Source organism: Pangasianodon hypophthalmus, chromosome 20, assembly GCF_027358585.1.
Source record: "Pangasianodon hypophthalmus isolate fPanHyp1 chromosome 20, fPanHyp1.pri, whole genome shotgun sequence".
NCBI classification, from domain to species: Eukaryota; Metazoa; Chordata; class Actinopteri; order Siluriformes; family Pangasiidae; genus Pangasianodon; species Pangasianodon hypophthalmus.
The window spans coordinates 21,144,509-21,156,377 of NC_069729.1; the positions used below are offsets into that span (position 1 = coordinate 21,144,509).

The 11,869-nt window shown below is 35.6% G+C and overlaps 1 protein-coding gene across 1 annotated transcript; it reads left to right on the forward strand.

The window, feature by feature from the left end:
* The first annotated feature begins 772 nt into the window (after positions 1–772).
* Positions 773–11,574, forward strand: faim2b (Fas apoptotic inhibitory molecule 2b). Its single transcript, XM_053227164.1, has 12 exons — positions 773–907; positions 1,854–1,917; positions 2,252–2,328; positions 2,924–2,988; positions 3,186–3,239; positions 3,340–3,390; positions 4,763–4,802; positions 4,905–4,942; positions 5,039–5,126; positions 6,227–6,322; positions 9,391–9,444; positions 11,356–11,574. Exons 1-12 carry the CDS (start codon positions 893–895, stop codon positions 11,503–11,505), a joined length of 792 nt encoding a protein of 263 aa, XP_053083139.1. The 5' UTR covers positions 773–892; the 3' UTR covers positions 11,506–11,574.
* Positions 11,575–11,869: the final 295 nt, after the last annotated feature.

The following is an 11,869-nucleotide window of genomic DNA, read 5'->3' on the forward strand; positions in this document are numbered from 1 at the left end:
TGAACCTTTAAAGAACCCGTCAAGTACAAAGACAGTTTAGTTAAAGGTTGAACAGGTTCTAGACATTTAGAGGAAAATAACAAGCGATAATTTGGAGTTTTTTTTATTAAACACTTACCCAGTTACTACACACCACACACTCTTAGACCAAAATGGGTTCTTTAAAAATGGAGTTCATTAAATAATTAAAGGTTCTTCTAAAAAAAAAGTTGCCCCCCATTGGGAAGAGAGCTTGTCACGCATTTAGCATTTAGCTAAACTCTCTTGGTACTTGGTACATTTTTAAAAAAGAGAGGTTTCCATGGATACAACCCTTTAAGGAGGTCCAAATCTGTTAATTATCCAATGAACCCTTAAAGAACCCTTAAAGAACCTTCTTAGGAGTGTAAATTATTGTTCTTTTTTTCTTTTTTTTAACTTTAGCTAGCTTGGTACTTGACACACTGTTGATGAACAATCTGTTTATTTGGAGTGTCACATTCATGAACAAAAAAATTAGAACTTTTCTGGATCTTTCTGCAGATGTTCTCATCCTCTTCTCTGTTCTGTTTTTAGTTGATCCCCCTCATGTACTTTAGTAGTTCTTAAAGAATATAGTCAGAAGATTAATATAAAACTCCCCCTTTTTTGGTTAAAGTGGTACATTCTTGTCATTTGCTAATGCAGCTGGAATGTACTACTGACTCTGGGAATAGGGGGAAACGCTTCATGAGGGATTATCGTAGTAGGATTGTATAAAAGTCTGAGTTAATCTGGTGGTACAATCTGAAGGGACAGTCTGAGACCATACGCTGGATTATGGATAAATAAAACTCATAGTAAAATAAATTAAATAAAGTAAAATTAATTATATTTTTTTGTAAAAGGAAACGAAAAAATCAACAAAGGAAACATGACTCAGAAGAAGGTAAAGCTCTTTTTGCTAATATATCATATATAGAGTACAGATTTTCTAATCAAAATACTATACAATGTGAAAAATAATAAAGATTTGCTATAATAGAAAAGCTGTAAAGGAACTAGAACCTGTAATTTAGCAGAATCTTGAGTAGACGGTTCAAAATTTTACTACTAACACTTACTGGTTTGTTTGTTTGTTTATTTACCAACATGTGCAAAATTGTAAACAGGCTAATGCTGTGAAAAACAAGGAAGATTCAACGTCACAGAACAAAATACTGTAAAGAGTCGAGCAGAAATTAAACCTGTTTGATTTCTAGTGTTCTGAAATCTCATAATCTTATTTTTTATAAATATATTTTATAAATATATGAGATTATATCAGAATTATTAGAATAAGATCGGAGTATTAACCCGAGTATTTACAGTGTGAACAGACCGAACAGTGTGGAAAATATTATATTTATAATTTTGTTTCTATTCCATGAGACAAGATGCAGAGAAAAGGAAATATTATGGGATGGAACCTGACCTAATTTAAATGAAATTAATTTAATAGGTGATTATTGTTCCGGAAGTGATTATATTTTATCAAGACAATTATTTTGATAAATTACAGCAGCATCAAATTTTACAATTCAGTGTTTGTGCATTTAAATAAGAGTGTTTTATAAATTGTTAGAACCTTACATTTATTAGTTATGTGAACTTTACACTTATACATTGTTAGAACTTTACATTTATAAGTTATTTGAACTTTACACTTAAAAAATTATTAGAACTTTACATTTATACATTGTTAGAACTTTACACTTTATAAATTATTAGAACTTTACAGTTATTCATTGTTAGAACTTTATCCTTAATAAATTATTAGAACTGTACTCTTGTAAGTGATTAGAATTATAAGACATTTGTTTATTTATTTATTTATTTATTTATTTATTGTATAGGTGTCACCTGAAGTCGCGACTGTAGCTGGCAATTTGCCTCCGAGCTACGAAGAAGCCAACGCAGGTAACAAACATCTACTATAATTATAATTATTTCTATGATAAATTTTGTTATTATTGATTTGAATAAGTATTATAAGAATAAGTATTATAAGAATAAGTATTAAGTAAGTGCCTTATTTAAAAGAGATTTTTTTGCTGCTTATTAAGAAATCCATCGTATGAAATTAACTGTTATTATTATTATTATTATTATTATTATTATTATTATATTTTGTAACAAGGAATGTATAAAGTTATAAAATTAAGTTTGAATCAGAGATGAGGAATGAAGCACTGAAACAAATTCAAAATAATTATAAACATAATAATTAAATATTTACGCTCTTTTTCTGCAGGATGCCCCGGTTACAGTTACAGCGATGGTGCATTTTTATGGGACGATAAAAACATCAGACGCGTTTTCGTGCGCAAGGTAACGATTATTATTTAAAAAATAAAAATACGTAATAAAAAATACAATATAACAAAAATGTTTGATTTTTCAATTTTTTTTCTATTTTTCTGTTTGTTTTAAATTAATTTTATAGAAATATATCCACTTAACAATATAACCATCTTCATAAGTATTCACAGTTTGCAATACTTTCAAGTTTATTTTTAAAATCTTTAATAGTATGTTAATAAAAAAATAACCTTCTTCATTTTATATATTTGATTCAATTTCAGTTTTAAAAATAAATAAAAAATATAAATATATTTTAAATACAAGTTTCTTTAAATAGATACTTTCTCAAGGGTTCTTTGGATTGGTTTCTAAAGAGTTTATTTATTTGTTTATTTATTTATTTATTTATTTATTTATTTGAATTTTTTTTTTTTTACATTTATTGTCTTCTTTAATGAGAACTGACTCAGAGAAATTCTTCTAAGTAAATCTGCAAACATTTCAGCTCTGTGAATCACTTTTACAACTTTAATGAACACAATAATAATCATTTTAATAAAATGTTATTTTATTTGTATAACGTTGTTTAGCGTTAGATATTTTAAACAATCGTCTTTTTCAGGTTTATTCGATTCTGATGCTGCAGCTGGTTGTTACTCTGGCTATTGTGTCTCTTTTCACCTTTTAGTGAGTAACTTCTGTATTTATTCATGCTTTTATTTTATTTTATTTTTATTCATGCTTTTATCTTACTGCTGAAGTGTGACGTCATCAATAACATCAACACTATTTACCATAAAATCAGGAATTTAAATCATTAACATAAATTCGTTTGTGAAAGTTGAATTGTTTGTAGATTAAATGAACTTTGTTGTGTATTTTAGTGAACCGGTGAGGTTTTATATTCAGACTCATCCTGCGCTTTACTCCACGTCCAGGTAATAAACAACGTTACGCTGAATTTATACACAACAATTTTATAATACTGTTAAAAAACAACTTTTATACGTATTTATATATTTATATATATTTTTGCAGCCTCCTGTTTCTTGTCACCTATTTAATGTTGGCTTGCTGTGGAGATTTAAGGTAACACTTATTTAACAACAACAACAACAACAACAACAACAATAATAATAATAATAATAATAATAATAATAATAATAATGTTTTTACAGAGAACCCTATCTCTATATAAAATGAAATATAGCTTACAAAATTTCATAATTCCACAATTTGCAAAAAATAACTAATATAACTGAACTTTTATCTGTTAGAAGTAGCTTTTTTCAGGTAAAAATTGAACATTAGATTTTTTTAAAATGATTCCATATTAAATCTAGCGTTTTAGATTTTATAAAAAATATATCATAATATTTTAACCACTGCGCATTTTAAATTCTAAAATAAAAAAAAAAATTGTCCAAATCCATTAAATCCATTTCTGTGATGTACAATTGAGCAAGTATTTAATAATCTGCTGCCTAATTTTGCATATTTTAATACATTTTAGATTAAAATAATAAAATCTTGTACCTATAAATACATTCAAATAGTTATATTTTATTTTAGGAAAACAAAAAATATTAGGATGTGGAAATTGATCTTAAATTAACTTATTAAACTAAATTAATTAATTGATTAACTTGACTATTATTACTCACTATTATAAACTCAGTGTTTGTTTATTTAAAATAAGAGTTTTTATAAGTTTTTAGGTCGCTATACTTAATAAACCGGACGCTTGGTGTGTGTACAGTTCATTTCAGCAGCGTGTGATATCTCACCTGTCCACCAGAGGGCTCCCCACAGAACCCTGACCGTTGCCATGGTGATTAATTTCCCTCACCTGCAGCTCGTAGCCTGTTCACAGAGCGCTCACTGATTTCACTTTTCCCAGCGTCGAGCTGATTTCTCACCAAACCGAGGCGTGGGCTTCTGCGCTGCACCACAATTTTATTCACTTGTGCTTTTTTAAAAAAAAAATTATTTTTGAACAGACACAAAACATTATTTATTTACAACAAATTTATTTGTTTGTTTGCTTGAAATTGTTCTTCATCCTTCAGTAAATCTGTTTCACAGGGAGCTTTACTACGTTAAAACACAGATCTAAAAACAAAACTGTCAATTCGGAGTAAATTTTAAATGTTAAATTTGTTAAATAAGTTAAAATATTAAATTAAAGTTAAATAAATATTAGATTAGATTAGATTTCTATCACCTACAGGATCTACAGTCAGAACCATTAATACTGAATTCTCCATCAGAACCTGTGTTTATTTCATCGATTAAATTAGATTAAATATAAAACGTTTTACTCCTTAATCTGTTATTTGTTTTTGTTCTTTCAGGAAGCAAAAAGAACCGATAAATTCTTTTATAAGAGCGCTGTTTCTAAGAAAATATCTTTAATAATTGATGAAGAAAAATCTCTAAAATTGTTTTATCCGTGTTTCAGGAGGCAGTTTCCCTGGAATCTCATTCTGCTCTCAGTCTTTGTGAGTATCTGCAAAAAAAAAATAGATTAACAGCATTATTTTTACTATTATTTTCTTTCTGCCTGTTTAGTTTTTGCTTTGTTTGATTGTTTTTTTTTTCAGACACTGTGCATGGCTTTCATGCTGGGTTTCATTTCCAGGTAAATTTCTGTTTATTCCTGAAAACATTCAGTATAATAATTATATTATAATTTATGTTTTTATGTATTTATATCGTATTCTGTCGGTCATTACAGCTTCTACAACACGAGGTCAGTGATCTTGTGTCTCGGCATCACGGTTGTGGTGTGTGTGTGTGTCACCGTCTTCAGCTTTCAGACGAAGGTGAGTCAGTAATGCGTACGAATATTTATTAGCGTTCGCGAGAGAAACTTTTATTCCAGTTACTTATTTTACAGACTAACTCTAGAAATATCGCTCTAACTACGAAGACGGATTTTGCTTGCAAATATTTTTGAAATGTTACTGGAAGACATTTTAAACGAGGATTGTACGTGCTAGCGGAAAAGACAAAAAAGATAGCTATCCTGACACGCTGTACGAGCGTCAATCACTCTTCCCTTGCGAATAATATTCCCATGACTTTTAGTCATAAAATGTTCAAATGTTACAAGTCCTAAAACTTATTCCTGTAGCTAACGGAAACTATAGCTACCTGTAAACTAGCGGAAGTGACCGTAATAGCTGAGTGTTTCGCAGTGCTTTAGCTATATTACTGTTGTTTACTTTGATTTTTTCCTCGTTAGTTTTTAACAAATGTTGTAGTATGACTGCGTGGATTGTGGAAGTCATTACAGAGAGAACTCGTGTCGTTCGCGGCTGTATTAATAATCAAGCTTTTGAAAGCTCGGGCTCCTACATTATTTACTTTCCTTAACGCCAAACGATGAATACCTTTAGCATAACCGCTAGCTTCGCCAGTGCCGACTGAACAACACAACAAGTAACCGGACCCACAGTCCGGGAAAGGAATCATGGGAAGCAGGAATAAGGTGGATAAATCTGGAATAAAATTATGTAGTGTGGTGAAGGCTTGGATTCACAGAAAATCCAAAATGTCCGTTTTGCGGAAAAAAAGTTTACAGACAGGAACTGGTTTTATTTCAGCACTTAATAAACGTTACATTGACATTTCCGCAGTAATGATTTGAAACTGATCATTTTTACTACAAGTGGTGAGTCAGTAACATCAGTAACAGCTAAAAAGATGCAAAACAACAGCGCCTCCTGGTGGCGAATATTCACCCTTTAATAACACACAACATGAATCAGAATAATAATACAAGTTGGATATTAACTTTTATATTAATTATATTAAGGCAAAAGAAGAAGTACAAGCCCTGACCCCGCCCCTGACTCCACCCATAACCCCGCCCCTGACCCTAAACTTAATTTTCATTAACTCGTTCTTTCTCGCTCTTTAGATCGACGTCACGTCGTTCCAGGGCCTTCTGCTGAACCTCTGCCTGGTGCTGCTCGTCTGCACTCTCGTCATGGGATTTGTCGTCCCGTTCGGATACGTAAGAGTCTAAAAATAAAACTAGGCCACAACACGTAAATCCCATTGAGCATGCACACACACACACACGCACACATACACACACACACACACACACACACACACACACACACACGTGCTGTAGTGTTTATACAGAAAACAACTTACACTCACATTTACAACATGCTTTACACATTCAATACCATGGAAAAAAAGAAGGAAAGATAAAGTGGTCAGTGAGACAGGTACAGATAGACAGGTGTGTTCTGTATACGTACTACATGATTCAGGAGCGTAAGCGTGGTCAGTGAGACAGGTACAGATAGACAGGTGTGTTCTGTATACGTACTACATGATTCAGGAGCGTAAGCGTGGTCAGTGAGACAGGTACAGACAGACAGGTGTGTTCTGTATACGTACTACATGATTCAGGAGCGTGAGTGTGGTCAGTGAGACAGGTACAGATAGACAGGTGTGTTCTGTATATGTACTACATGATCCAGGAGCGTAAGCGTGGTCAGTGAGACAGGTACAGACAGACAGGTGTGTTCTGAATATGTACTACATGATCCATGAGTGTGAGTGTGGTCAGTGAGACAGGTACAGACAGACAGGTGTGTTCTGAATATGTACTACATGATCCATGAGTGTGAGTGTGGTCAGTGAGACAGGTACAGATAGACAGGTGTGTTCTGTATATGTACTACATGTTCCAGGCGCATCAGCGTGGTCAGTGAGACAGGTACAGATAGACAGGTGTGTTCTGTATATGTACTACATGATTCAGGAGTGTGAGCGTGGTCAGTGAGACAGGTACAGACAGACAGGTGTGTTCTGTATATGTACTACATGATCCAGGCGTGTGACCGTGGTCAGTGAGACAGGTACAGATAGACAGGTGTGTTCTGTATACGTACTACATGATTCAGGAGCGTCAGCGTGGTCAGTGAGACAGGTACAGATAGACAGGTGTGTTCTGTATATGTACTACATGATCCAGGAGCGTAAGCATGGTCAGTGAGACAGGTACAGATAGACAGGTGTGTTCTGTATACGTACTACATGATTCAGGAGCGTAAGCGTGGTCAGTGAGACAGGTACAGATAGACAGGTGTGTTCTGTATATGTACTACATGATCCATGAGTGTGAGCATGGTCAGTGAGACAGGTACAGATAGACAGGTGTGTTCTGTGTATGTACTACATGATCCAGGAGCGTAAGCGTGGTCAGTGAGACAGGTACAGATAGACAGGTGTGTTCTGAATATGTACTACATGATCCATGAGTGTGAGTGTGGTCAGTGAGACACGTACAGACAGACAGGTGTGTTCTGTATATGTACTACATGATCCAGGAGCGTACGCGTGGTCAGTGAGACAGGTACAGACAGACAGGTGTGTTCTGAATATGTACTACATGATCCATGAGTGTGAGTGTGGTCAGTGAGACAGGTACAGACAGACAGGTGTGTTCTGTGTATGTACTACATGATCCAGGAGCGTAAGCGTGGTCAGTGAGACAGGTACAGATAGACAGGTGTGTTCTGTATATGTACTACATGTTCCAGGCGCATCAGCGTGGTCAGTGAGACAGGTACAGATAGACAGGTGTGTTCTGTATATGTACTACATGTTCCAGGCGCATCAGCGTGGTCAGTGAGACAGGTACAGATAGACAGGTGTGTTCTGTATATGTACTACATGATCCATGAGTGTGAGCGTGGTCAGTGAGACAGGTACAGATAGACAGGTGTGTTCTGTATATGTACTACATGATCCATGAGTGTGAGCGTGGTCAGTGAGACAGGTACAGACAGACAGGTGTGTTCTGTATATGTACTACATGATTCAGGAGCGTAAGCGTGGTCAGTGAGACAGGTACAGATAGACAGGTGTGTTCTGTATATGTACTACATGATTCAGGAGCGTAAGCGTGGTCAGTGAGACAGGTACAGACAGACAGGTGTGTTCTGTATATGTACTACATGATCCAGGAGCATGATCAGTGAGACAGGTACAGACAGACAGGTGTGTTCTGTATACGTACTACATGATCCAGGAGCTCGAGCGTGGTCAGTGAGACAGGTACAGACAGACAGGTGTGATCTGTATATGTACTACATGATTCAGGAGCGTAAGCGTGGTCAGTGAGACAGGTACAGACAGACAGGTGTGTTCTGTATATGTACTACATGATTCAGGAGCGTGAGTGTGGTCAGTGAGACAGGTACAGATAGACAGGTGTGTTCTGTATATGTACTACATGATCCAGGAGTGTGAGCGTGGTCAGTGAGACAGGTACAGATAGACAGGTGTGTTCTGTATATGTACTACATGATCCATGAGTGTGAGCGTGGTCAGTGAGACAGGTACAGATAGACAGGTGTGTTCTGTATATGTACTACATGATCCATGAGTGTGAGCGTGGTCAGTGAGACAGGTACAGACAGACAGGTGTGTTCTGTATATGTACTACATGATTCAGGAGCGTAAGCGTGGTCAGTGAGACAGGTACAGACAGACAGGTGTGTTCTGTATATGTACTACATGATTCAGGAGCGTAAGCGTGGTCAGTGAGACAGGTACAGATAGACAGGTGTGTTCTGTATACGTACTACATGATCCAGGAGCTCGAGCGTGGTCAGTGAGACAGGTACAGACAGACAGGTGTGATCTGTATATGTACTACATGATTCAGGAGCGTAAGCGTGGTCAGTGAGACAGGTACAGACAGACAGGTGTGTTCTGTATATGTACTACATGATTCAGGAGCGTGAGTGTGGTCAGTGAGACAGGTACAGATAGACAGGTGTGTTCTGTATATGTACTACATGATCCAGGAGCGTAAGCGTGGTCAGTGAGACAGGTACAGATAGACAGGTGTGTTCTGTATATGTACTACATGATCCAGGAGCGTAAGCGTGGTCAGTGAGACAGGTACAGATAGACAGGTGTGTTCTGTATATGTACTACATGATCCATGAGTGTGAGTGTGGTCAGTGAGACAGGTACAGACAGACAGGTGTGTTCTGTATATGTACTACATGATTCAGGAGCGTGATAGACAGGTGTGTGTTCCTCTCGCCACAGCTTCCGTGGTTACACACACTCTATGGGATTTTGGGCGCCGTCACTTTCACCATGGTGAGAAATAAAGAAGCTTCTAGAAGTGTTAAATAATCAGTGTTTAGTATATGTGTGTGTGTGTGTGTGTTTAGTGTGTGTGGATTTAATCTTAATATTACATCACACCTTAGTGTCTGTCTGTATTTTTACCATCTATATACCTGTCTGTCTGTCTGTCTATATACCTGTCTGTCTGTCTGTCTATATACCTGTCTGTCTGTCTATATATCTGTCTGTCTGTCTGTATGTCTAACTATAACTGTCTGTCTTTATATATACCTGTCTGTCTACCTGAATATCTGTCTAACTATACCCACCTGTCTGTCTGTCTGTCTGTCTGTCTCTTTACTGGTCTGTTATCTGTTATATCTGTCTAAATACAGTGGATATAAAAGTTTACATCCCCCCTGTTACAACTGCAGGTTTTTGTGATGTAAAAAATTAAAAACCTAAAAACCTAAATAAATAATCTCAGATGTTTTTTTTTTCACCTTTAATGTGATATAGCAACCAACAACATATAACCTGGTTGCATAAGTATACACACCCCTTAACTCCTTAACCTTTTCCTTGTTTTTTTTGGGTAAGAGTCTCCCGACTTAGCGCATCTTCATTTAGTAATTTATTCCACGCTTCCTTACAAAAATTCTCCAGATCCATCAGAGAGAGAGAGAGAGAGAGAGAGAGAGAGAGAGAGAGAGAGAGATCTCCTGTACGCAGCCCTCTTCTATCATTCCACAGGTTTCTGATCTGGATTTAGATCTGTGCTCTGACTGGACCATTCCAAAACACTGATCTTCTTCTTCTGACGTCGCTCCTTTGTTGGCTTGAGTTTGTGCTTTGGGTCGTTATCGCGCTGGAAAGTGAAATCGTTCTTCATCTTCAGCTGTCTAACAGACGCCTGCAGGTACTTTGGTACTTGTAGACTGGTATTTGGAGCTATCCATGATTCTGTCTATCATGATTAGAGCCTCAGTTCCAGCTGAAGAGAAGCAGAACCATAGCGTGATGCTGCCACCACCATGCTTCACCATGGATATGATGCTCTTTGGGCCAAACATATCTTTTAGAATTATGTCCAAAAGCTTCTACCTTACTCTCATCAGATCAGAAGACATTTAATCACATGGTTTTGGATGACTTAGGGTGTTTGGTGTTAGACACTCTACCTCAGACACGTGAAGGATACGAGAGATTGTTGTCACGTGCACAGAGTGATCAGTACTTGGCCAGATGTTCCTGCAGCTGCTTTAATGTTGCTGTAGGTCTCTCAGCAGCCTTCTTCAGTTTTGGAGGAACGTCCTGTTCTTGGTGATGTCACTGTGGAGCTCCATTTTCTCCACTTGTTGATGATGACCTTCACGGTGTTTCATTTTATACGGAATTTCTTTTATACGCCTCTCCTGATCGACAGCTTTCATTTGTAAGCTCTTTGGCTTCAGCAGTCGGATGAAACCAAGAAGATGTGAAGAAACTCGTACAGAAGCAGCTGATCTTTATTTGAGGTCAGAATAAAGATTAGCTGCTAAAGATCAGAATGACAGCTGTGTGAGAATTACATCTGAACGTGAGATTGATTGTGATTGGTTCAGTCTGAGCAGTCACATGACCCATTATAAAAGGGTGCGCATACTTATGCAACCAGGTTATTTAAATTTTTTTAATTTTTTTCCTCCCAAAACATTTCTATTTGTTTTTTTTTTTTACTTGAATGTTGTTGGTTTCTGTATCATTAAAGGTGGAGAAAGATCTGATTTATCTGTTTTATTTTTTTACATCACAAAAACCTGCAGTTTTTACAGGAGTGTGTAAACGTTTTATATCCGCTGTATATAAATTCCTGTCTTCCTGCATGTAAATAAAACATTATTATATGTGTGTGTGTGTGTGTGTGTGTGTGTGTGTGTGTGTGTGTGTGTGTGTGCGCAGTTTTTGGCATTTAACACTCAGCTGTTGATGGGGAACAGACAGTACGCCCTGAGTCCTGAGGAGTACATCTTCGCCGCTCTCACTCTCTACCTCGACATTGTTTATATTTTCACTCACATTTTACGGCTGTTCGGTGACAGCAACGAATAAATCAAACAAATAAATCAAATAAAAAATAAATCAAATACAACGAATAAATAAAAAAAAAAATAAATCAAATACGACGAATAAATCAAATAAAAAATAAATCAAATACGAAGAATAAATCAAATAAAAAATAAATCAAATACGACGAATAAATCAAATAAAAAATAAATCAAATACGAAGAATAAATCAAATAAAAAATAAATCGAACATGTCGAATAAATCAAATAAAAAATAAATCAAATATGTTGAATAAATCAAAGTAATAAATTAAATAAAAAATAATTCAAATACGACGAATAAATCAAATAAAAAATAAATCAAACAACAAATCAAATTAAACCTAATCCACTCGTACCTTAATGTTGC

What these genes read in the sequence shown, in the direction of transcription:
- faim2b (XM_053227164.1), top strand. An exon ending in ATGCTGGGTTTCATTTCCAG is followed by an intron (nt 4,943 to 5,038) that starts GTAAATTTCTGT and finishes CGGTCATTACAG; the next exon opens with CTTCTACAACACGAGGTCAG. An exon ending in TTGTCGTCCCGTTCGGATAC is followed by an intron (nt 6,323 to 9,390) that starts GTAAGAGTCTAA and finishes CTCTCGCCACAG; the next exon opens with CTTCCGTGGTTACACACACT.